The sequence below is a fragment of the Ciconia boyciana genome, chromosome 1 (assembly GCF_034638445.1).
Source record: "Ciconia boyciana chromosome 1, ASM3463844v1, whole genome shotgun sequence".
In the NCBI taxonomy this organism is placed as follows: Eukaryota; Metazoa; Chordata; class Aves; order Ciconiiformes; family Ciconiidae; genus Ciconia; species Ciconia boyciana.
Window position 1 is genome coordinate 55,630,970 of NC_132934.1, and position 26,301 is coordinate 55,657,270.

General features: G+C 39.0%; 1 protein-coding gene across 8 annotated transcripts in view; it reads left to right on the forward strand.

The window, feature by feature from the left end:
* The window catches only part of ATF7IP (activating transcription factor 7 interacting protein), a 113,404-nt gene that overhangs the window by 56,042 nt on the left and 31,061 nt on the right, over positions 1-26,301 (forward strand). For 6 of the 8 annotated variants that reach the window (XM_072867569.1, XM_072867574.1, XM_072867539.1 and 3 more), the window contains 9 exons: positions 710-1,770; positions 12,096-12,182; positions 16,557-16,702; positions 17,900-18,037; positions 19,901-19,966; positions 20,672-20,745; positions 21,258-21,346; positions 22,669-23,304; positions 24,916-24,983. In XM_072867569.1, the coding sequence (XP_072723670.1) occupies positions 717-1,770; positions 12,096-12,182; positions 16,557-16,702; positions 17,900-18,037; positions 19,901-19,966; positions 20,672-20,745; positions 21,258-21,346; positions 22,669-23,304; positions 24,916-24,983 (2,358 nt within the window). In that variant the 5' untranslated portion in view covers positions 710-716. Of the gene's footprint in view, positions 1-709; positions 1,771-12,095; positions 12,183-16,556; positions 16,703-17,899; positions 18,038-19,900; positions 19,967-20,671; positions 20,746-21,257; positions 21,347-22,668; positions 23,305-24,915; positions 24,984-26,301 lie in introns of those variants that run through there. The other 2 variants (XM_072867550.1, XM_072867583.1) reach the window with 2 other exon arrangements.

Genomic DNA, 26,301 nt, shown 5'->3' on the forward strand with positions numbered 1-26,301 from the left:
AAAGGAGCTACAAATCTGTAGGTTTTATGAGTACAAAGGGTCTTAGTAAAATATTACTCCAAATTGAATGAAACTGCTCTAAAAACCCAAGTTCAGTTAACCATTGTATAAATATGGAGGATGGAGGTCTATTTTATCTATACAGAAGAAAAAAGTATCTCAGTGACACATTCAGAAATTATTTCAATATACTGAAGGTTTCTTAAAAGTTACTTGATAGAAAAATCTTGTCATTTACTCCAGTTGTTAATTATGTTTGAAACTCTTGAAATAACATAGTTTTAGAAAGATAAAATAAATGTAAACTTATGGACCAAGAATATGTCTTACTTTTTTACAAGAAAGGCTGCTGGCTCTTACATTAGCACAATATCTGTTTCTAGCTAGAAAACCTCATTATGTGGCTTTGCTATAATAATATCACGAGACAACTGGTCTAAAATGGGTAGTCAGAACATTACTATATAATGTTATAGTGTGATCTCACTGATCTTTACATACACATGTTTGAGCAGCATACATAGAAACTTGTATTCACTTTTTCTGAGGACGTACAAAATGCAAGTGTGTTGTCAGGTGTTTCTTTGTAGATACAGTTAAAGTGGTTTCCTTTAAAATGTGCTAAATGCTACAGCCTTTCTTAGGAACACTATAATATGATGATAATGTTTTGTTACCTTCACAGTTCTTTCTGATTTTTTTTTTTAAGGGTCAAGATGGATAGCACAGATGAACCTCAGAAGAAAGTCTTTAAAGCACGAAAAACAATGAGAGTAAGTGATCGACAACAACTCGAAGCTGTCTATAAGGTTAAAGAGGAGCTGTTGAAGACGACTGAAGTTAAACTGTTAAATGGAAAGCATGAGAATGGAGATTCTGATTTAAATTCCCCTTTAAGCAATACAGACTGTATGGAGGACAAGAGAGAAGTTAATGGCCTAACGGACTTGTGTGTTAACTCTGAAGAAGGAAGAACAGCTTCTGATGAAATTAGTGAAGCCAAAAGCCCTGAAAGTAGGGCAGGGAACATAGTCAATGACGTAGAACCCAAACCTGTAACGCTGTCTCCAGACAATGTTACTCCTGAGCAAGATAAAGATACTGATACCGCTTTAGCTTGTGAGGCTGAAAATGGAGTGCTTGGTAGCAATAAAGATAACTTCCATGAAGAAAATAATACAAAAGATCATTTGGACCAAAGAGAGAGTGAGATCCCATCAGAAGGTGAAAGTAAATCAATCTGTGATATTAGTGACTCTTCTGAAGAGAAGGGAGAAACAAATGACTTAACTATTAATTCCAGTTCATCTGGTGAGGAAAAGAGGACTGAAGAAGCAACTGTTGAAGATGCTGTTGGAGAAGAAGCCATCTCTAGCAGTATGGAAGCTGACGAGGAACCAAAGGACAAACGAGACAGCACTGCAGGTCTTTCAGAAACCACTGTTCAGAAGACAATAGATGAGCCAAGTGAAAATATCTTGGACAATACTGACTCTATGGAAACAGATGAAATTATACCAATTTTGGAAAAACTAGCCCCAGCTGAAGATGAACTGAGCTGTTTTTCTAAAGGTTCTCTGCTTCCAGTGGATGACACAGTCCCAGGTTTAGAAGAGAAAATAGACAACTGTTTGGGTTCACCATCCAAGCAGGAAAGCAATGAAAGTCTGCCAAAAGAGGCTTTCTTAGTACTGTCTGATGAAGAGGATCCCTGTGATGAGGAGGAGGAACGTGCTGAAGTGATACTACCCAACAAGTCAAGTCTTCCAGGTAAGAATTTTCTAAACTGGTAGTTTTGATTGAAGTCCGGGATTTTGTTCATTTCTGAGAATGACAGTTGTGACACGTTTCTAAATCAAAAAGGCAGTCCTACCCACTAGTTCTGTGTTACGTAGTCTTACAGTTTTCAAGGATGGAATTTGAGGCCCAGAAAAAAATGGAAGCAACACCAAAAAACTGTCATCTTCGAGATCTGGTTTGTTTTGGTTTTGTTCTCATACTCTTTGCAAACTGGGGTGGGGTGGTGGGTGGAAGAAGAGGAAAGATGAATAATTGCCAGACATGGAACAGAAAGATTTGTGGGAAGAGAAGTGTGTTCCTTTACTGTTCTTGAGGGGAAGAAAGGATTCCAACTTTCTTTAACATGCAAATAAATAGTAAGAATGAAAACATGCTGGTAATCCAGGCATGCCACAAGTCCCATTTGTTTCAGATTTCTTTTTTTCACCAAAAGACAGTATTGGAAAGGTTTCATGAAAAATGCAAGTAATGTATGGTTTTCATGCCATATAGCTTTTATTCATTTAACACATTGTGGGTTTTCTCTAACTTTTATTTGATTACTATGCCAACTGATAAACATTTGAAAGCATTACATGTAGGAAGCTGGTACTTTAGACTCTTCATGTACTTAGCAGAAGAGTTGTTATGTTAAACTGAATGGATGTCCTCTATAGTCTGTTATTGTCATACAGTTTTGTAGGCATATTTATTTTTTTGACATAGGGCACTCATTGTCATACTATTGCACTTCTGAAAATAAACCAGATGAATAATTTACAGATAAGTTGACACTGCTTTTTTATCTGTAATTAAGAAAGCTGTTGTTTCAAATTCTCTTGGGGTTTTTTCTTTTTTTTTCCCCTCCCTCCCAGCTTTTTATGAAATGATGACCATGCTAACCCAAATGTGTTTAAACATGCTTGACTGGGTAGTAATTCCATAGATTAAAGAAGATTCAGGTGTCTTTCAGTCTCTGGGAAGTTAGTAACCATAGTTTCTCAACTCTTGTTTCATTAATGATGAAACTGTCTTTCACTAATGTGTGATGGCATTCTGAGCCTTCAGTCTCTAAACAACTAGAGAAAGGGAGATGAGAATATGTCTCTTCAGCCATGTTTCAGACTCTTCCTTCTTTTCTGGTATTTACCTTTAAATTTATGCCAGTTAAACAGATAAAAGGTAGATTCCTTAGTTTCTTCTAAGGATCTTATTTAGGTGTTAGGTATTGCACTGATTGCAAAAGTGATACTGTTGTTGTGCAATTAAAGTCTTCCAGAAACTATTTGGAGGTGGGGGGTGGCAGAGAGAAAGAACATTTTGTGTACTTGTGTGGAAATTGTAGTGTCGAGTCCCTTTTATAAAATGTACATTGCAAATAAATTGATGATCCTTGGTCTTACCGCAGTTTAAGGATTCTTTCATTGGATATGAATGAAATTAGGATATCAGGGTTGCTTTTTTCATCTTGCCCACTGAGAAAACACACTGTGGTCACAGAGGAGTTTTTGCTCTGGAGCAAAAAGACCAAAATGAATACTAAATATTGGACTGCAGTTTGCAGAAGTCTACAATGATTGTATCCAGCAATATTTTTTTTTTCAGATTTTCAGTTTTGGTGACGGGACAAATTCTCTTGACTAGTTATTTATTGGCTATAACAGTTTGACTTTTACAGTTGCATGGCTGTAACTGAGACTGTTCATGAAATGAAAACTGGCCCCTGTGAAGTATGTTCTGTCCTTAACCATCAGTCACCTGTTAATTTCTGCGTTCTAAGCTTCATAAAGCTTGCCTATCAAGTTGCAGAGAAGGGATTTAAATTTTTCTTAATAGTACATTCTGTGTGAAATACTTCAAGCAAATCTTTTGGGGACCCATTTCGTACTAAATTTAACATGGTATTAATGCAAAAATTTTGCAGTCCTTTCACCAGTTTCAGTCTTTCAATAACAAAGATAATAGCAGAGAGGTTGCAGGGGCAGGAAGCAGTTGTATGAGAAAACAGGTAGAGTTATCTTAGAAGATAAAGATTAACTTTTGGAAGGAGTCTGTGAGGATTAAATCTGTGGAGACAATATGGAGATCATTTAAAGATGCTGTATTGGAGACACAGGTGGAAGCTGCTCAATTAAAAAGTACAGTTCTCAAAAAGCCGAGATGAAAACCAGCATGGCTAAACAATGATGTAAAGAATGGTACTAGAAGACTTTCTTCAAATGGATGGATTAATAGAATCTTTTTCTCAAGTAGAATTAGTAAATATAATAGCTATGTTGGCACTTAAGCTTTTTGGAACAGAAGATTATATATTAGAAAACCTTGGAGCTCTTTGGGTAAGTAAAAAAAGCACATGACAAGGAAGACCTGATTGATATATTTGAATTCTTCTGGATATCCAAACACAAATGATTTCTTCCCAAGAACTTTTGGAAGTGGAACTGTCTTCGGATAAGATGGAAAGTCCTCATGGAGGAAATAATCATTTGAAGAACAGAAAGTAAGTCTGCAGTCATCTGTTCCAGAGACTCTGCTGTGCAAAAGAGTTAATAATTTACCTAAAATGAAGGGTGACTAGTAAGGTGACAGTTTGCTGATGATACTATGAAGAGCTGTAGAAGAATCTTACAATGCTGAGTGACTGGGGTATAAAAATGGCAGATGAAACTCATTGTGGTTAACTACAAGGTGGTATAGATGAGTATGAAAATGTTCATAACTTGATAGGAAGATAGAACTGACTCACCACTCAACAATTTTCCAGGATTATAGTAGGTAGTTTTGTGAAAACATTGATACAGTAGCAGTTGAAGAAAGCAAATAAAGAATGCTGGGAATAAATGAAGAAATTGAGGAAAACTTCACTATGGGACAGCAAGCTCTTAAATGTTTTGTATAATTCTGTTTCCTTCCCTCTCCCCATATCAAAGAAGATGTCACAGGACTGGAAAAGGTACATGAAAGAGCAACAGGGAAGATGATGGAATTGCAGAGTAATTTTAATTCAGCCCTCTGATGGTCTTTATTCCAACCCCCTACTCAAAGCAGGTCCAGTTAGATGGCTCAGGGACCTTGGTAGTTTTCTTTTATGCGTCTCCAAGGATGGATATACCACAGCTTCTTCTTGGGTAGCCTAATATTTAACCAACCTCAACAGCGAAAAACTTTCTGCTTAATTGGAATCTTCTGTGTTCCAACTTGTGTCCATTGCCTCCTGTTCTATTGCTGTGCACCTTAAAGAGTAGTGGCTCCATCTTCTCTGTGCCCTCCCATTATATAATGGAAGGCAGTGATACAATCTCCAATTAGTTTTCACCTGTCAAGGCTGAGCAAAGCAGTTCTGCCATCTGCTCCTCATATAGCATGTACTTCATCCCCTTTCTGTTGACCTTCCACTGGACTTGCTGTGGTTTTGTCAGTGCCTTTCTAGTACTGGGGATCCAAAAACCAGACATAGTGCTCCAAATGGGAAGTTCTCAAGTGCTGAACAAAGGAGAATCACTTCCCTTATCCTGCTAGACACGTTTATTGTTAATACGGCCTGAAATGCTATTGAACTTATTTCACACTGCTGACTAATGTTCAAATTGTTTTCCACCAGGAATCAAGGCCCTGTTCTACAAAGTTATGTTCTAGCCGGTCAACCCCCAGCCTGTCCTATTGCATAGGGTTATTCCATCCCAGATGCAGGACTTTACATTTGCACTTGCTGCACTTTGTGTTAGCCCATTTTTCCAGCCTGTCAGTGTGGCTCTGAATAGCAGCTATACTCCGCAGAATATTTACCACTCCCCCCGATTTGTATCTGTGAACTTGCCAAGTGTGATCTCCTGCCCACAGATCCAGGTCATTAGTAAATACAATAAACTTCATCAGCCCAGTATGGATCCCTGAGGACTGCCTCTAGTGTTAAGTCACCAGCTGGGCTATATACCACTGATGCCAATTCTCTGAGCCCATCGTAAAAAGCTACCAGGTCTGTAAGGCACGATTTGCCCTTACTAAAGCCAAGCTGGCTACTCTGGGTCACCTTCCTCTCCTTTGTGTGCCTGGCAGTGGCTTCCTATGAGTATTTTTTTCCGTAACCTCCCCAAGATGTCACGTGAGGCCAACCAGCCTGTAGTTTCTCTGAATCATCCTCCTTGACTGTCTTGAAGATGGCTGTGACATTTCCCTTTTTCCAGTCATCAGGAGCTTACCTTGGTTGCTATGAAGATGGTAGAGAGGGGGCCTCATAATGCTAGCAGCCTACCTCCCTCAGGACTCTTGGGTACATCTCATCTGTTCCTGTGGACTTTTCTATATCCACCTGGTGTAAGTGTGCCCTGGCTCTATCTCCTTGACTGTGGATAGCACTTCACTTCTGCAGACTCTGCTAGGTTCTCTCCCTCTGCTCTCAGGAACTTAGGAGGGAAACTTGCCAGTGAAAAATGGAGACAGAAGAGTTGAGTACTTCAGCATTTTCCATGTCCTCAGTCATTTGGTTGCCTGCCCCAATGAGCAGTGGCCCCACAATTTTCCTTAGCCTTCCTTTGCCGCCATTGTAGCTACAGAAGCCTTTCTTGCCCTTCATATCCCCTCATGGCTTCAATTCCAGTTGAGCTTTGGCTTTTCTTATTCCATTCCTGCACAACTGGACAGTGTCCCTGTATTCGTCTTACTTCCTCCTCCTGTGTAATTCTTTTTGACATTGGAACTCTGTCAGGAGGTCCCTGTTCACCCATGCTGGCTTTCTTCCATGCTGGCTCTACATTCTGCACATTGAAATTGAACTCTTCTCGTGCTTTGAGGGAGCTGTCCTTGAAGAACAACCAGCTCTCCTGGGTCCTTTTGCTTTCCAGGGCAGCTCCCTTTGGGATACTACGAAGTAGGTCCTGAATAAGGTGAAATCTGCTCTCCTGAGGGCAAGGACTGTAATGATATTTGTCCTGCTGACTTCTTGCAGGATTTAATATTCCACAGTCTCATGGTTGCTGGAGGTGAACCTACTCTTGATCTTCATGTCCCAGACCAATTCTTCTTTGTTTGTGAATAACAAACCCAACAGAGCATCTCGCCTAGTTGATTCATCAATTGCCTGTGTCAAGAAATTGTCTTCAGTACACTCCAGAAACCACCTGGATTGTGCCCAATCATATAGCCCTTCCAGTTAAAGTACACCCATGAGTCAGTCCTAAGGCCTTCGATGTGTGAGATGGCTCTATTGACTTTCTCTCCTTGATCAAGTAGTCTGTAGTGAGTGCTTAGCACAACATTACCTGTGTTGCTTTGCCACCTTCTCCTTGCCCACGAGCACTCAACTGGCTCATCACCTGTCCCATGGCAAAGCTCTGGGCGCTCCTCTGCATAAAGCATAACCACTCCTCACCCTTTCCAGCCTGGCTTTCCTGAAGAGACTATGTTCATCTGTTGCAATGCTGTTGTCATTTCAGCTACCCCACCATGTCTCTCTAATCCAAATGAAGTTATAATTTTGCAGTTGCATAGGGACTGCAATTCCTCTTGGTTTTTGTGCTGCATTCATTTGTTTACAGATACTTGAGATGATGAACCCTGAGTCACAGTTCTTTCACAAGGGACAAGCAAGCACCTTCCCTGTCATGCTGTTCCCCACATGTTTCCTCACTGCCTCCCATACCCCAACTTCAGGTTATGCCATCCATTTCCTACCATGCTAGTTTCAGGTCTTCCTCATTAGGTTAGCAAGCCTGCTTGCAGAACTCTTGCTCAGCTTTGTCATATGGATTCAGTCCCTGCTCAGTAATTCTCGATCATTGGAGATTACCACAGTGAAAGGTGTGAAAACCTTGCTTGCAACACCTGTCATTAAGCCAGGTGTTGATCTTCTGAATGCATGCACTCTTACTAGAACATTTTTTTTTTGTCCCAGTTCATTGGGAGGACTGGTGATACCACCACCTCGGGCCCTTGTGCCCTTCACCCTTTTCTGCAGAGATCCATTGTCACTCTTGATATGCTTAGAACTGCTTCTGGTGGTATTGTTGGTGCCCATGTGGATAAGCAGCAAGAGGTAATAGGATGAGAACCAGATGAGCCTTGGTAGCCTCTTTGCAACACTGGGGATCCAGGTCCTCAGCAAGCAGCTAATGTCTTGAGGCATCAGGCCAGGTTGCTAGGTGGGTACCTCCTGTGGGAGGGAGTCCCTGCTGACTTATCACTGGTCTCTCCTTTATGCAGGCAGTTGGTTCAGACTCAGCTGGCTCTGATGCCTCTGTTAATAGAAGATTTTCCTCTTAATGTGTTCTATCAGTGCTATACCTGTTCAGTAACTGCAGATTTGCAGGTAGAGAGGGAGTCTTCATTCTGTTACTGGAAGTCACATGCTTCTTATCTCCTCCATTTTGAAAATCTCCATTTGTTACTGTTTTCAATATAGCCTCTAGCTGTCCCTATTTCCTTGCACTGTGGGGCTTGGGTTTTTGTCTGTGCAGGGTGGTAGTTTATCCCCTCTTTGTCCATTCTACAGAGTCAGTTCATCTCCTCCTACAGCTTCTTCACTTTCTGACTCAGATCAGAGAGAGAACTTTAAGACAAGGATGGGCTGTATTTTAGAGCAGGATCTTTCAGCCTGAAGAAAGAGATGGAGGAGAGATGTGACTAAGATCTGTAAAATGGTAGGTGGTATGGGAGAATGGATATTTGCTGTCTTTTCCTCTGCAAGAACCTCATGTATCAAATGGAGAAAAGTGAAAAAGAGAGGCAGGATCAAGGCATGGAAGAAGAGATGGTTCTCCATGTGGAGAACTATGGAGCTCCTTGCTAGCAACACTATGACTGCTAAAAGTTTACCTACATTTGTCTTCTGTGGAAGAGGAATCTTTTTGAAGGGCTATCAAACACAGAAACCCTAAGGCTCTGGAGGTCTTCCATCAGCACAACTTTTCAGAAAGCTGAGGAAATTTTCTGGGACTGTGTAACTATGTTCTTTTCTCCTCTTTCTCCTCGTACTCTTTTCTCCTCTCCTCTTTTCTCCTCTTACACTTTATACTGGAAAGCTTAAAAGAACGTAAGTTTTGTTCATCTAATAGAAGATTAAGGAGGTCTATAATATTTGCAAATGGGAGCTGAATATGTGGTGGAAAGAGGTTTCTTTAATGTAGCAGACAAAGGCACAACTGCTGCACTTTTGATCCACTGGATTTTGCAAACCAGAAATCGGGCACATTTCTGTCCAACAGACTTTGGAGGACTGATTAATGGATGTTGGATTCATCAGTTGTAATCTTTAAGTGCTTTATGGATTTTTTTCAACAAAAAATGTGGTAAAAATAACTAAAAAGAATATTGTGCTTTGTGTTTGAATCACTGGAAATTTTGTGTGTGTGTGTGTGATAGGCAGGAGAAGTTGTGACCAAATAATAGAGTAGTTCAGGTTGGGAGGGACCTCAAGAGGACTCTAGTCCAGTCTCCGGCTCAAAGTAGGGTCAAGTAGGGTCAGCTGTGAGCTTAGACAAGGTAGCTCAGTACTTTATCCAGTTAAGTCTTGAAAACTTCCACTGATGAAGGCTGGACAACCTCTCTGGGCAACCTGTTCCAATGACTCTCTTCATGTTGGAAATGTTTTTCTTTCTGTCATTTGGAATCTCTTGTTTCTGCTTACACGTGTTGTCTTTTATCCTTTGCCATGCCCCTTTGCAATGAGTCTGGCTCCATCTTCTCAAAAGCCACCTTACAGGTATTGGAAAGCTGTTTTTAAGTCCCCATTAAGCTTTGTCTTCTCCATGCTGAACAAGCCCAGCTCCCTCAGTCTCTCTTACAGGTCGTGTTCCCCAGCCCCTTAGCAGTCTCTTGCTCCTTACTGAGAGATGGCATAATGAGTGCCAAGTAAAGGGCAATAACCACTTCCTATGATGTACTGGCTCTGTTCCTGTAAATGCAGCTGAGGAGGATGCCAGGTGATGCCAGGATGCAGCCTTTGCTGCCAGGGCATGCTGTTGGTTCGTGCTTTGCTTGCTGTCTATTCAAGTCCTCAAAGTGGAGCTGCTCCCCAGCCATGTGGGCCCTAGCCTGTGTCATTGCAAGGGTTCTCCCTTCCCAGGTACAGAACTCTTGTATTTGTCCTTGTTGAATATCATAAAGCATTTGTCATCCCATTTCTCTAGCTTGTCTAGGTCATGATGATTCTGTTGAAAATATATGACTCTATGATTTCTTCCTAAACAAAAATAGTTAAATCCTTTCATGTTTCATGGGAAAAGTCTATTTCTGTTTTATAATAACTTTTGGGTAAAGTTTGATCAAGGATTCACTACTTAGAAAGGCTACACTTTTGTACTTTCTTGTGACTGCTGTCTGTACACATCAGTTCTAGCCAATCTATAAGGAGAATGTTGTGGTTACAGGATTATGGAATAGTGAGAGTATGACTGTGCAGTCTGGAGTAACTTGCAAATACTGTTCAGATGCTCTTAGGCTTACTCATTATTTTTATTTCCATTTGTATGTATATTTTGGCAGAACTGACATCCAAATATGCATCCAGTCAGTTACTAAGCAGATCTAAATGCTTGCAGCTGTAGAAATTATTAAAAGGTATTTTCAACTGTTTAGTGACAGGCAAACACCTAGTAAAAAAAAAAAAAAAACCCCACACATTTGTATTCAGATCCACAACAAACAGTGTGACTTATTAAGGTGACCGTGTGATAAATATGGTGATAACTTAGTGATATCATCAAACTATTATTTTTTTTTTTAAAGGATTGCATTCATTGCCTTTGCCTGTCTAGCATCAGGATAACAAGATTGCAGCTTATCAGTGAAAAATAAGCTGATAACCAGTTGTAAAATTATCTCCATATTATGGTTTGAACCTTCTTAACTAGAGAGGCATAACCTTCTTAACTAGCTGGGCATCATGTTTAAACCACTTTTAGTTAAATGAGCTAAATTCGTTCACCAAGTGATGGAAGTTTGTAAGGAAGGGACTTCCTTGTCCCTTAAATTACTTTGTTCTCTACATAAACTCAAAAAGCTCAGCTTTGAAACTTGTAACATGATATTTTAAGGACATTCTAGGTAAGTGTATCTTTCCATGGGATATTTGTATCTTTCAGTTGAATATTAAACTCTGTAAACTGTGGAAAAAGTACTCTTGAGCTTAATGACTTTCCTTTAGATTCTTAGATAAATGACTCCTATTTTATTGATAACAATTAAATACATGAAGCTTATAGATAAGTCTTACAAAGCAGGTGGCACTGGCACTATGCCATTTTATTACCTTAAAAATAAATCAGGTTGGTTTTGAAGAATTTATGTGGTATGAATGTTATTTCTTACATAAATTAACAAAATGAAAAATCTAATAATTCCAGTTTTTTGTTTTCCAACTCCTTCCTTTTTCTGATTTATTAGACAACTTATTTTAAATCATTCAAATGTTCTTCATAATACAAGTAAAATTTAGTGTTAAGAGAACATCAAGCATATCTTTGCAGGCAGAAGTTTCTCTAAAAAAGTAAACTCTGCTGTAATAACAAAATGGAAATAGGAGAAGTGTACAGATCAAGATGTGTGTAACAGTGCTGACTTGTTCTGTTTATATTCTGGATAGAATTTACTGTAATCTTAAAAGTAATGGTTTTATGTTGTATCTAGCAAGTACAGGAGGCAGCAAATACAGCCTGTATTAAAAACATAATGGGAGTTCATGGAACATATAATAAAAGTTTTCAGGAAGCGTTAGCATTTTTCATTTTAACCTGTGTGCATTTGGGGGTGTTATTTCAGATTTTTCTTTATTTAAGAATTTCCTACACTGTATGTTTTTAAATGACTAGTCTTAAATTGTGATACTTTGTATTAGGAAGAAACTTTAAATGAAAATTCATATTTGTTAAGAAAAGAAGAATCTAGGCCTTTTCTACCATAAAGATGATGAGTGAATTTGCCACTTGTAAATAACTAGAGAAACATATTAGTATTTTGTTACTGAAATTTTTATACTTTTTTCCTTGGTGAAAAATAAACTCAAATAATTCATTGATAACTTTAGCTACATTAAAAGTACATCGTTTCATTTCAGAGGTAACTTCAAGGCATTCTGTTGATTTTAAAGCTAAGCAAATCCAGAAGTGAATCTTACTGTGTTGTATGGTAGTTCAAATTTTTGCTCTGAAGGTATCCTCTAATTTTTTTCATCTCTGCATTCCCTCTGTGTCATACTTATTTCTCTTGCCTTCCCCAACATGGTTTTTTGTAAGTATTCTAAGTTCGCTAGGCAAAATAGGACTCTTATGAGACTTTTCTAGGTCAGCATAAGTAACACATGGGGTCTTTTCTTCTGTTTGTAGAAGAGGTGGAAGAGGAGAGAAGAAAGGAGAGTGAGGATAAAGAAGGAGAAGAGGCCCACAAAGAAGAAGAGAAACACACAGAGAGAAGTACGTAATGTTAAAACTATTATGCTTCACTGGTGGCACATGTTAGAAACAGAGAATCGTTGAGGTTGGAAGGGACCTTTGCAGATTGTCTAGTCCAAACCCCCTGCTCAAAACCAGGTCAGCTAGAGCAGTTTGCTCAGAACCATGTCCAGACAGGTTTTGAGTATCTCCACAGATGGAAACTCTACAGCCTCCCAGTGTTCCACTTCCAGTGTTTGACCACCCTCACAGTAAAAAAGTGTTGATGTGTTTGAATGGAATTTCCTGTATTTCAATTTGCATCCATTTCTGTTGTCCTTTCCCTGCTACTCACTAAGAGTCTTGCTCTGTCTTTTTCACTCTCCACCCATCAGGTAATTTATACACATTACAAAATCTCTCCTAACCGCCTTCTCCAGTTGAACAATGCCAGCTGTAATTTCCTCATATGACAGATACTCCAGTCCATAAAACACCTGGGTGGCCCTACACTGAACTCTCTCCAGTATGCTCATGTCTTTCTTGTGTTTAGAAGCCCAGAACTGGACACAAGACTCGAGGTTCAGTCTCACAGCACTGTTTAGAGGGGAATAATTACCTCCCTCGACCTGCTGGCGATACTTTTCCTCAGGCAGTCAAGGATGTTGTTGGCCACCTTTGCCAACAGGGCACATTGCTGGCTCATGTTCAACTTGATGTGCATAAAGACCATCAGGGCCTTTTCTCAAAGCTGTTACCCAGCCAGTCAGTTCCCAGCCTGTACTAGTACATGGGTTTATTCCTGCCCAAGTGTAGGACTTTGCATTTCCTTTTGTAGAACTTCATGAGGTTCCTGTTTGCCTGTTTCTCCAGCTTGTCAAGGTGACTCTGAATGGCAGCATAACCATCTAGTGTAGCAACCACTCCTTCCGGTTTTGTATAATCTGCAAATGCTGAGGATGCCCTCTGTACCCGTTACCTAGGTCATTAATGAAGATGTTAGTGTTGGTACCAGTATCATCCACTGGTGTAGGTTACTAGTGATGAGCTCCAACTGGACTTTGTGCCACTAGTCACAGTTCTTGGAGCCCAACAGTTGAGCCAGTCCATTCATCTAGGCCACACATCATGAGTTCGTCTCTGAGGATGTTTTGGGTGTCAAAAGCAGTACTAAAGACACGATAAACAGGATCCACTGCTCTCCCCTCATCCACCAAGCCAGTCGTCTCATCATAGAAGGCTATCAGGCTGATGAAGCATGATTTCCCCTTGATAAATCCATTCTGATCATTCCCCATCACCACCTTCTTAATATGTTTAGAGATGATTTCTAGACTTACTTGCTCCATCACGTTCCCAGGGATTGAGGTGAGGCTGACTATCCTGTAATTCCCTGGGTCCTTCTTGCCCTTCGTGAAGATTAGAAGAAAGCAAATGGCACTTCTGTCCTCAGGAACCTTCTGCTATTGCCACAACCTTTCAGAGGTTGAGAGTGGCCTTGCAGTCATCTCAGCCAGCTCCCTCAGCACTTGTGAGTGCGTCTCTCTGGCTTGCATGGATTTATATATGTCCAGTTTTTTAAAACGTTAACGCTCCTCCGCTGAGAGCAAGTCTGCCTTTGCTCCAGACTGTCCCCCTGGTCTCAGGGAGCTGGCATTGCTGAAGGCAAATCTTGTCATTAAAGTCGGAGGCAAAGAAGGCATTGAGTGCCTGGGCTTTTTCTGTGTCCTTTGTCACTTGCTCGCCTGCCTCATTCAGCAGGGGAGACGTATTTTCCCTAGTTTTCCTTTTGCTGCTGGTATACTGGTAAAAGTCCTTCTTGTTGCCCCTCATGTCCTTCACTTGATTCAGCTTAAAGTGAGCTTTGGCTTTCCTAACCCCATTCCCACCCACATAGTGCCTTTATCTTTCTCATAGGTCATCTGTCCCTAGCAGATAGGGGCTTCCACCCCCTGCAGGCAGGAAGTCACTTGCTGCTAATATGTCATGCTGCTGCAGGGCTCAGGCTTAGCCAGTTCAGCCATTTCACTGGGCACAACTCCCAGCCCCATATCTGCTATGAGGGTTCTGAACCAAATCTGTCATTGTCCTGTACATCTGCAGGCAGAGCGGGAGCTGCTGTCCTGCTGCTTCCAGCCTTTGTCATCATGGGAGTCTCCATTTCCCATCTGGATAAGTTCAGGCTCTGACTGTACCTCCTTTGGTACAGCTGGGGGTTGCAGTTCTTGAGGCTGCAGGATCTTGGAGTATATCCAGTCAATCTGTTTCTCATCACTTCTGATGCTGTGCCATCCCCTGACCACCTCCCATAGCTGCTTTAACTTGGCAACACAGCTCTCCCACTAGTTTGCACCTTCTGTAGCCAAGAAGCTCATCTCGCTCTGTCATAGCCTCAGCGAGAATGGGAGGCCCTAGATAATCCCTGCAGCCCAAGACTTGCAAAGCCCTATCTTCCCCCAAAATAGGTCAGTCTGGGTGGAGGTTCTGACATTACTGGGAGAGTTGTTCCAGTGGCTGCTGGAGACCACACCATGTGGCACGTCACCACCATTACTGAGTGCAGGGACCCCTATTCTGTGCACCCCACTGTACAAAGTCCTATGTTTGTTAGCTGCTCTCTCGGAGCTGCGCTCTAGGCCCAGCAGTAATACAGGCCTCTCCCTAGTACCTGCTGAAAAGGGTGTTTGAGCCTCCATACGGAATCATCTGGAACATAAGCACAAGGCACCCTTTGATCAAGAACAGTTGATGCAGCTCATTAGAAGCTGTTAGAGTTCCTAGAAGTCACAGCCTCCTTTAGATATGCTTTCCACTAGTAGCAAGCACCCTGAAGCTCTTCAAAGAGAATCTGGCTGCAGTAAAATTGGATGTAGCATCTGCTTCAGAACAAATTACCTGAACATTAAACATGTTCTGTTAAATATATAAGTAGCTCTTGCATGTTACAAACTATTTCTTGCACTATTCAGTGGTTAGGCTTTTTCTAAAGAGGCTGTCTGGGAGTAGGAAAGAGTTGTATGGAAGATCCTAATAAACTTGTCTCCACTAGTGTGTGAATAGTGTTCTAACTATTCAAATTTTTTTAAAATTTTATTTCTACACGTTTTTCTGATGGATGGAAGCAAGCTGGAGATGTAGCTCTCTTCTCCCCCCCTCCCCCCCCCTTCATTTTCCACTGTTTATTGTCATTCTGGGAAAAAAAAAAGTGTCTAAGGTATGAGTTTTTATTGCTTGCAAATGTTCAGTATTCTGCAAATGCTTATGAAGAGCCTTGTGGCCCTATAAAACACCTAAAATTTGAGGACCAGCACTTTCACAAACTTTTAAAAATAACCTAGGTTGTCATGCAGATTTTAAAATAATACCTTTTAATAATTTTTAGTACATTAGTGCATTTTTAGTGCAGCTCCAAAAAAAATTCGTAAACCATCAGAAAATCAAACTGAAACTATCAGAAGTCTAACCATCAAAAAATCAGACTATAAGAAATTTGTGAAGTTAGAAATGTGACTCACAGAGTGTAAATAATAAAAGTGAAGAAAAAATGGCAGTGGAAAGTAACTATTTGTTATGCTGTTTCTGTCTCCAGTGAATCTTCATTGATGGACTACTAATTCTCTTTCTGTATCATCCTCAGGTTTGGGGTGGAGGGGTTGGGGGCTCTGGTCCTTGATGTTTTGATGGTAGGTGGGTACCCACAGTACGCTGCGTAGCTTGCCTTCCTGATAATTTACCTAGGCTTGTTTCATATGTGGATCTCTAGAGGATACAGTGCCAGGAGCTGGAAGAGTGAACGAGGTATCTTTGGTTCTTTTGTGCTTCATCACTGTGATGAAAATTACTTTTATAATACAGCTCTGTTTTGAACCTGTTCTTCTGTTAGATTTTTACTTTCCTTCTTACGCGAGAAGTAGGAAAAAGGTTTGAATGTTTTTTCGGCCAGGGATTGGAGATACAAGTTAAAACTTCATGGCAGGTAGGAAGGAAGTTCATTGCTGACACAGGCAGAATGAGATGTAGTTTTATTTGGCTGGAATCCTGAGAAGAGGATTCCTTTTTCAGAAGAGGGTTTTGTTTGCTTCTCAGAAGCCATGTTTCGTTATAGGATGGTGCTGATAGGAGCAGGAAGAACTGGAGGCAAGTTCTGGAGAAGGGAATGGGGGTACTAGAGCCATTTTGCATTTAGGGCAGTGGTTTGGTGATTCACAAAGCAGGGCAGCAATGTAGAGAGACCAAAAGGACTGTTGTTCTGCTTTGATGTCTTTGAACATCTTGTTTTTCCAAAGGCATTCTTACTGGTTTAGGATGAAAAAGCTTAAACTGGGGACAAATGAAACTTCATAATAATAACGGTATTCTGCAGATACCTGTTTTTTTCAAACGTTCCTCACGAGCAGTTGTATCTAATTGTTCCAGGTGAAGTGTCAAGGAGAAAGCGTTCCAAATCTGAGGACATGGACAGTGTTCATTCTAAACGTCGTCGGTACATGGGAGAAGATTATGAAGCAGAACTCCAAGTAAAAATTACAGCCAGAAGGGATGTTGACCAAAAATTACAAAAGGTAGAATGGAGGTGCAGAATGAAGATGCAAACACACACCTGTCACTTGTCTTACCATCTTTGAATTAGCTATCCTTTCCCATGCACTCCCTGCCCCCCTCAAACACTTTCTCTTTTTTGTGGTTGAAAATTGGACATAATTCAAATAACAAAGGTGGCTTAATTCATATAAAGTCCTATATAGCCCTACTTTTAAGAAGAGACCAAATATCATTTGAAAACTGCTGCAAGAGTTATATTCGAAATGTGTTCAGTATTTAAACTCTTAAGTCTCATGTGACTATAAATGGAGAATCTTAGCAAAGGAGGTATTTCAGTGTGGAAAAGGTTTATATGTGGTATGCTTTATTGTGTGCCTAGTTTTAAAGAACGTCTGTCTCCAAACAAGAGTGCAATCACCATAGCGTTTTGCAGAGTTTTATAGAGCTGTTAATTGCCTGATGGCACCATTGGCATGTAAAGAAACCTATGGTCTTGAGAAAAAAAAATACGGTGCCCTTCTTCCATTAGTTAGTTAGCTAATGTGTGTTGTACCTTCGTTAACATAGGATGCAGAAAACTGAACCATGTTTGTTGCTTGTTTATTTTTGTTTCCTAAGGAAAATTTTTGCCCTGCAATAGGTGTAGGAGGGAGAAAAAATTTAAACAATAAGTGTAACAAGTAACATTGCGGAAATCAGTCTGTTCTTTTTTCCATTTTTAGCTTCTGCAAGAAAAGCAACACAGGGCATTTCGGCTAGGGGAACATGCATCTCAGAAATAAGGTTTTGTTGAATGTCTTTAGTTTCTGTTCTTTGAATGCTGGTGTCCCTCTCAAGAACAGAAAAGTAAGAGGAAAAATTAATTTGTGTAAACACAGCAGTTTATGAAAATATCTTCTGTTGTTAAGGTTCTTTTTATATGTAATAAGGTTTTATACACTTATCATATTGCAATGAAATTAATTTATTGAATTAATGGCAAAGAGGGACCATTTGTATTTGCCATAATAGATGCAGAAACTTTTCTTGGCTGTGCAACCACGTGCTTATTGGTGACTACAGATTTATTTGATTGACAGGGCACAACTATTGTCATTGTTCTGTTTGTAGCAGTATACTTGTTAAGAGTTGAGAATATTTTTATAGATGGTCTCCCTAATTCTGGGATTACATTGTTTGGTTTGTTTGTTTATTTTGTTTTTTAAATAATTATGCAGGTTATTCAGAGACTGTTGGAAGAAAAACTTACTGCTTTACAGTGTGCTGTATTTGACAAGACTCTGGCAGACTTGAAAACCCGAATAGAGAAAGTAGAATGTAACAAGAGGCATAAAACTGTGCTTACGGAACTACAGGTGAGTGTTTGTGTGTTGAACTGCATACAGAGTCAAATTTAAAAACAAGTTCCTCAACATCTTGTAGTAAGTCTCCTGTATTTGTCAGTAGGGAAGCCATTTTGACTCCACAAAGGGAAGGGGATGGGAGGAGCAGTAAATACTAATGTTACTTTTGAGTTGTAAAATTCTATTTCCCTACTCAGAAAGAAGAAAGCAACCAATTAATCATCAAAAAACCCCAAAGCAAATCTTCCTTCCTTCTGGCAAACTGATTCAGTAGCTGTTAGTAAACAGCTTTTCCACGCTTCTGTTCCATGTAGATATTCTTCAAATAAATGTTAAGTATGAAAATGTCTAATGCCTCTATGAAGCCAGAAATTTTCTTAAAAACAGAAAAGTGCAGAAAGGAGAGGACAATAGCACTGGACTTTGTTCAATCAAATAAATGTCACATGATACTTATCTGTGTTATTTCCCCAGAAACTAAATAATTGTTTTAGCAAGGAAACAAATAGCTAGTGTTGAATGCAGTATGCTTTCTTGCATTCTTTATAGAAATTATGTACGTAGCGGTGAGATGAGGAACATCACAAAAAACAAAGAATTTTTAAGTGACAAGACAATTAAAAGCTTATGTCATAACAAATTCAAACAATAAGGCCATTTTAGTTTTAACACAAAAAAAAGTATGGAGTTTGCCAGACCAGTTTGTACTACATAACTCTTCCCCCTCACCGCCCCAGACATTTTATGTTGACTTTCTGTTAAGTGCTAAGATATTTTCAGTATACTTGTTTATCAGTGTCTTTAGCCATCAACTACAGTGTCAAATTAATAACATCATATAAGGCTGTGAATGTGTTGATGTTAATATACTTCCAGTCTAAGCTTACATGGTTTTATTATGCAAGGTGCTCCAAAAGACCTCTACACTGTAAAAGATAACAGAAATTGAAATATAAGTGTAATTAAAGGCAGACTATAATTGTAGCCTGTCAATGTTGCTTTGTAAAAATGTAAAAGAGGTGAGGTTTCTAAATGGACCAGCTCCTTTTAGGTAAGAAGTTCTGAAATCATGGTATATGAAACTCACTGATTTTTTTAAAAACTTCCATTCTTCTAGTGCTAACCTAGTGTTTTCAGGAGTTCATAAAAAGAATTTAACTCGGGGGGGGGGGGGGGGGGAGAAAAGGTACCTGCTTAGAACAAGTGGCACAGCTACTGCATCCAGAATAAGTCAGCCATCACAACTGCAACCTAGACAGGGTAAATTAGGATCTCGTAATGCTGAGGTAATTACGGAAGAAATGGTGACCAAATAGTATATTGAGGAAAGCACAAGAAGTAAAAGACAAGATGTAAGAATGGTGCTTAGAAGATAATGAACCTGACACCCGAACATCAAATAGAGTAGAACAAAGCTGACAGTAAGGTGTGTGTGATATGTAGTGTATCAGTGAGAGGGAGAAGTAGGATAAATGGGGGAAGAGTTGGTAATGTGAAAGGCAAAAAGGGGTGCATTTTTCAGTATGGTTCGTACATAAGGCATTAAAACAGTCAAATGCTTTCAGTTGCTTTCATTCATGCAGAATATTGCCTGAACTTCTGCAAGATGGATTCTGTTTGTGCAATTGTGAATAGGAAGGAAAATAATTCAAGTTGTCTGTAAGATATCTTGATTGTGATACACGTGTGTATCTCTCTGCTGCTCTGAAGTAATATAGTTGTACTGTATTTCAAGGAAGAGTAATTTCCCCTGAGGTGAAAATAGCCTTTGACTTGATATCTTTAATTATATATCTTTTAGTTTTTATAATTTCTTTGATGGTTCTTGGGGAGGATATTTATGGGTTTGTTTGTTTTCATCTTCTTCCCATTTAGGCTAAAATTGCTAGATTGACAAAGCGGTTTGGAGCAGCCAGGGAGGACTTGAAGAAGAGACAGGAAGTAAGAACTAGATTTGTTATATTTGTTTTTCTGAGTTAGCCTAAACCTTATGTTGAAAAATAAAGAAATTTTATATGCAGAAAGATGTGATCTGGTTGTTCAATGGTGTTCACAAAGTAGGTTTGTCTTGTTTGGTTAAAGGCAGTGATATCAAAGAATAGTCTTTTTAACATCTGTTATGTAATTCTGGTTTGTACAGAAGGTTCTTTAGGCATTATTAGTGTGAAAGCACCTTAAACTGTGTTTAAGTAAATCTATTTTACTTCAATATGAAGAGTACAGAGTAAATAAGAGTGAATCCCAGTACCTTGATTTTGGGGGTGGAAGGGGGAGAGGGAAGGAATGGATACAAACAATAGTATTTCTCTGTGTCTAGAATGAATATTTTGGATTAATTACTGCGAAGAAATGGAAGCTAAAAGTCCATTAACGTTCAAGAAGAAATTTTGATTCTCATGCTATAAAAGCCTGAAGGCAAGAGACTTATAAAAAGGGAGGATGTAGGAGAGTGAGGCAAGTAGGATCACACACGTTTTGGGGGGTTGTAAAACATGTCAAGTTCCCCTGCAGTGTTGGCTCCAGAAAATGTGTATATCTCACAGAAGTGAATGAATATGAAATATAATGAAAGCATAAGTTTGCAAGCTGACTTATGGTGGTTTTGTTATGGCTTCTCTCTCTTGCTCTTGGTCTCCCTCTCTTTAGAATTCACCAAATGCACCTCTGTCTCCAGGGAAAGCAGCAAGTGACACTGCAAACACAAACAATGCAACATATCGGTAAGCAAACCACATCACTGTGACCATGTTAAAATTTGCAATAGGACACTTGAGGTACCTAACGTAATGGATAATCACTATATTTTCTTTTTTTAATGAAAGTGCTCTTCCTTTTCCTTCATTGCTCTTCAATTGTAAAATTCAATTTTCTTTCACATAAGTCATAAATGGACAGTATTGAATCCATTCTTAGGTAAACTGAGATGAGTGTTGTTTCAGCAGTTAAAAATAATGGATAAAAATAGAAGTTTAATTTCAAGGAAGGGAAAATTCTCATGGTGAAAGGCAAGCTTAGTGCAAGCACTTGAAAATGTACAAATAATTCTGCATATTTTTTTTTTAGTAAGGGAATATCCAAAGTTAATTTGCATGGGGGGCAGAAGATAAATGGGTTTAGAAAATCTCAATGAAAAGAATAGCTGTAAAATAAGAGGTTTTTTCATCATTGTACTGTCCATAATTATACCTGGTGCAGCTCATTGAGAAATGCTAACTGAAACTTCATTCCATAGAAATGCTGGCACAGTGAGGCAGATGCTGGAGTCAAAGAGGAATGTAGGCGAGAGCACACCAGCAGGTTTTCAAGCCCCTGTGAATGCAGGTAAGAAACTGCCTATGGACTATAAACACACTTCTTAAAAGTTTTATTGCTCTCGATTAAATAAGTAACTAACTGAACAGAGCGAAACTGGGTTTTATGGGTGGTTTTTTTTTTCTGACATCAAAAATCATTATTTTTATTTCCCTACCACATTGCCAGTTCATATTTGTGTAGTGTGCTTACCCGGTAAGGGAAAAAATTGTTGATTTGGCCAGCCAGAAGATGTGGGTAAATTAGACGCTCCAGCAGACTGCTTGCTGGGTATGGCAGCGCAGTAAAACTTGCAGTCTCTCAGCTGCCGAGAATTGAAACACGTGGCACTCGGGTCATATCATGCTGGTATCTTCCCCTCTAACTAATGGCTACAGAAGTTGAGTGGGGAACTGAAGGAAGTCATAAGCCCCATTTCTTAAGGGAATCAAGTTGAAAAATGGAATTCCTAGATTAGAATTTTATAGGGAATATAGAATCAAAACCACCATTAATTACATTCATTGTAGTCACACAACCTTGGTTTTAAAAAAAAGTTTACCTAATATTAAATGCTAAATCTTTTCCACAGAATCATCTCATAGTAGGCATATACTGGCTTTCTGTAGTGTATTATGCTCAGGATCTTTAGATTTAATCCTGAAATTTTGTGGCATAAAAGCGAGTATCTTCTCTGACATGTTAATCCTTGGTTTCAGTAGAACCTTCTCGATATAAGGTCCTACCTATACAAAGCAAGTTAGTCATAACTGACTTAGTTTTTCTTTTCTTGTGTTTTCTGAAGGACCAGTTGTTCTACCATTTCTGTAACAAGTGTTTAAAATGCTGTGTTTCATGTGTTTTCAACAGTTAAATCTTGGAGCTTTCTTCAAGCCTGTTTGTGTCACAATTCTTTGTATATCTTAATTTTTTGCCATTTTTATATAGTTCTTTCAAAGAGAAATACAGCATCGACTGTATCTTTGATTGAATACTTTGATTGAATATCAGCGTGTACAACAGAAAAAGAGTATAGCCTTTCTTCACAAAAAGTTAATCATATACCACGTTTTTCATAGAATAATAGAATGGTTTGGGTTGAAAGGGACCTTTGAAGATCATCTAGTCCAACCACCCTGCCATGGGCCAGGGCATCTTTCACTAGATCAGGTTGCTCTAAGCCCTGTCCAGCCTGACTTCGAACACTTACAATGATAGGGCATTCATAACTTCTCCGGACAACCTGTTCCAATGTTTCACCACCTTCATCGTAAATCGTTTCCATTTGTTGTGTTAGAGTGAAACTTCCCACTTGGTTCAAATACTTAATTTTTTTTTTTTTTTTGGTGTAGTGCCAGCTTCCAGTCTTGCTGCTCCTCCGACAGTTGTCGGTGCGCATCCTAAGCCTCAGACTCCAGTGACCTCCACCAGCTCTTTGACAACAACAGTTCTTCCCACATCTAACACAGCTACGGTTGTAGGCACTAACCAAGTGCCCAGTGGCAGCACTCAGTCAGTGTCTGTCTCATTGCAGTCTTTGCCCGTAATCTTGCATGTACCTGTTGCAGTGTCATCCCAGCCTCAGCTCCTGCAAGGCCACACAGGGACTTTGGTCACTAACCAACAGTCAGGCAACGTTGAATTTATATCTGTACAAAGCTCTTCTACAGTTGGTAGCCTTACCAAAACTACAGTGTCTTTGGCATCAACTAACCCAACTAAACCAAATAACAGCCCATCTGTGCCCAGTCCTGGTATTCAAAGGAACTCTCCAGCCAGTGCTGGGTCAATAGGCACAACATTGGCAGTACAGGCTGTTTCTACTGCACATCCTGTTGCCCAGGCCACAAGGACTTCTTTGCCCACAGTGGGTGCTTCAGGACTTTATAATGCTACCAGCAGTCGAGCCCCCCTACAGATGAAGATTCCCCTCTCTGCATTTAGTAGTGCTCCTATTGAACCACCCACCGTTACAGCACCCAGAGTTGGTAAGTTATGCTTGAATGTTGGCACTGGGAAAGGAAGATAGTTGTCAAAGGGAAACACAAAACTCCACTCCTATGGAAATTTGTTTGCTAGTGTATTTTACTGAGATGTTTCTTCTGGGATGCCTTTCTCTTGAAATTGTCAAGATCAAAATTATCTTGTCACAGGTGCCTTTCAGACATTGTTGAAAATCATCTCTCCTTAGAAGGAGTCAGTAGTGTGGCTCTGTAAGCTTTGTTTTATTTAGAACTTGATTTATATCATTCCTAGCATGAAATCAGAAACTCCTATTCTGCCATTAACAACTTGGTATTTATTTTTAATACAGCCTCTCAAAATAATCTGGCTGCCTTTCTAAGCAAAGACATACTGAAAGGAAAGTATAATCATTAACAATTTCCACAACACTTAAAAGTAAACACAATGGGTGAAAAACACAACTGAATACTAACCCAGTTCCAAAGTAGTACATTTATTGTATTTAAAATAAAGTCTCTGAACACAATGAATGTTCCAATACAGTATCTAGATTAACTATTTTAAAATACTTTCTCTCCATCTTTGGCCACGCCATGATGATTCTCTGCACTTCTGATTTTACATACCTTCATATTTTTTTTCTAAGAGGTCCTCAAGATTCCTAAGGGAGTTGGAATGAGAGCAGGTTTCTCATTGGCACAATGTAATGTTAAAATGAACTCAGGCAGAGCTTGACATCAGAACTAGTTTTATTTCATTTTCCCATCTCTAAGTTACCTATGTTAAAATACATCTTCCATAGACTTGGACAGTTATATGCTTTGCATTGGTTTTTAGCTCTAAAGCTAGTATAATGATTTAATACAACATAAAAAGGATTGTGACGGATCAGGCACGGTGACCAAAGGAAGGGCCTGTGTGTCCAAAAATGTGTCTCATTTTCAGCAGTTCACATAGCCTTAGTCTGTATACCCTAGTAGTTTTCTTGACAGAATTGAAATACTGCTTTGGGCCAGCACTGTTGCTGATAAGCTCTGGTTAAAATGAAAAGGAATGAGAAGGGAGAATTTGGATTTAAATGTTTACATCACATATTCAAGCAACTTCTGTTTAAGTTGCTAGTGTAGATACATGTATGGCTGAGCTTATAAAGATACTCAGTCTCCCTGCACAAATCATCTCAGTTTTTTGCAATCTGTTTAACCATCCATTGTTCAGTCAATTTTTTGTACAAAAATATTGAATAATTGTAATTTTTTTTCAGTTTAATATCTTGTCAGTTTACATACAGAGGGAGGAGAGGTTGGAGTTATTCTTTGTCCTCAAATAGGCAAGGGAATTGTACATTAAATATTTTGAATACTCTGTCAGACTTTCAAGGAAGGAAATGTACTGCTTCTAGGCTGGAAGGTGCAACTTTGTTTTTTTCTGTATCTTCTGTTCCCTCTGAAAAATGGTAGTAATCAAGCTTGAATACTTAAAATTGAAAATTAGGGCTGAAAAATATTAAATGTGCCCACATACTGAATGTTTAGTGTCAAACAACTTTGAATATTGCCTCCAAATTTGTATAGTGGATAGCAGTATTTAGTACTGATTAGATACTGCAAATGAACAATTTCTTGACCCCTCAGAAAACCAGACAAGCAGGCCACCAACAGATACTTCGGCAAACAAGCGAACTGCTGAGGGAACAACACAGGTAGGTTGTTGATTTTGTTTCTATATAAAATTCTAAAGTTACAATCCACAGGAGAAAAGTTCTTTACCTTTATTGCTCATAATGAAACAATTTTAGTTTCTTTTTTTGTGCCATCCTTTCTAGTTTCTGTCCATTTGTATTTTTCTTCTTCTGATCCAGAGTATTACTTGGAGCATGAGCTTCTGATAATCTTTTCAGAAGTTTTCTGATGGGGTTTGTGTAAGTAGATGAGTTAGTAATTCAGGAACACACTAAAAACATGTCTGATAAAACAGAGCTAACATACAAAAGCAAACCCTGCCCAGTTTTTGTCTGAAGGGCTTGAACTTAAAGCTACAAATATTTTGTAAATTATTGCAGTGCTCTCATTTCCACACTAATCCAGAAGTTAATAAGTATTGGGGTTCTAATATTTCACTGCCATATGTCATAGGAAAAAGAAAAAGGAAAATAAACTTTCTTCAGGAATAACTACTTCATGATAAAGGAGAACTTGCAGTACTTCTGGATTCCTCGTCTAAGATTTGTTGAACTTGCTTTGAAATTTAAAGGTTGACATTAAGCGATTTATAATTATTTTTAATTAATTTTATTTCTGCATACAGATATTTCATAAAGTACCTCATACATTGGGAAGTAATTTTATTAAGGAGAATAAAATTAATTTCTTCTAGCCAAAATTTCAACATTTAATAGTGTTTCAAGGTACAGTTAAATCTGAATTGTATTTCAAAGCAAGAAGAAAATATATTGGACAAGATTCTGTTTTTCACCTGTCGCAGAAATAGTCTGGCAAAGATAACCAATATTATAGAGTATAAACTGTGCCTCACTCTACCTTTTTATTAAGGCATTTCATAAAGAATGGTTGTTTGGAACTTCATTTTTCAAAGATACCTGTGGATTATAGCTATTAAAACATTTGTCAGTACTTGATATGTAGGAAATTCAGTACCAGAATGGGTGACAGATGTATGGTTTTAAGATTTAATTTTCAATATAAGATGCATATTTTTGAATTTTTCTTCTTCGGTAGAGCCTGAAACCCGGAAAAGATTTTGGAAAAACAGATTGTGTGTGATAGTGGTATTTAGCAATGGAAGGTGAGCAAGGAGGGAAATAAAAGACACATGATGCTTTCCGGTTTTCAGTCTTCTGTTATAGTGTATGTTTCTAGGTTTGCTTTCAGTCAAATCAGTTAAAGCATGTGTAATGCCATGGTTAATAAAGAAGGACCTGATGCATTTTAATTGGCTAGTGAGGTATGGAATTGACATGCCATATCATTTGAAAAATCCAGTTAATGCCACCTGCTTTT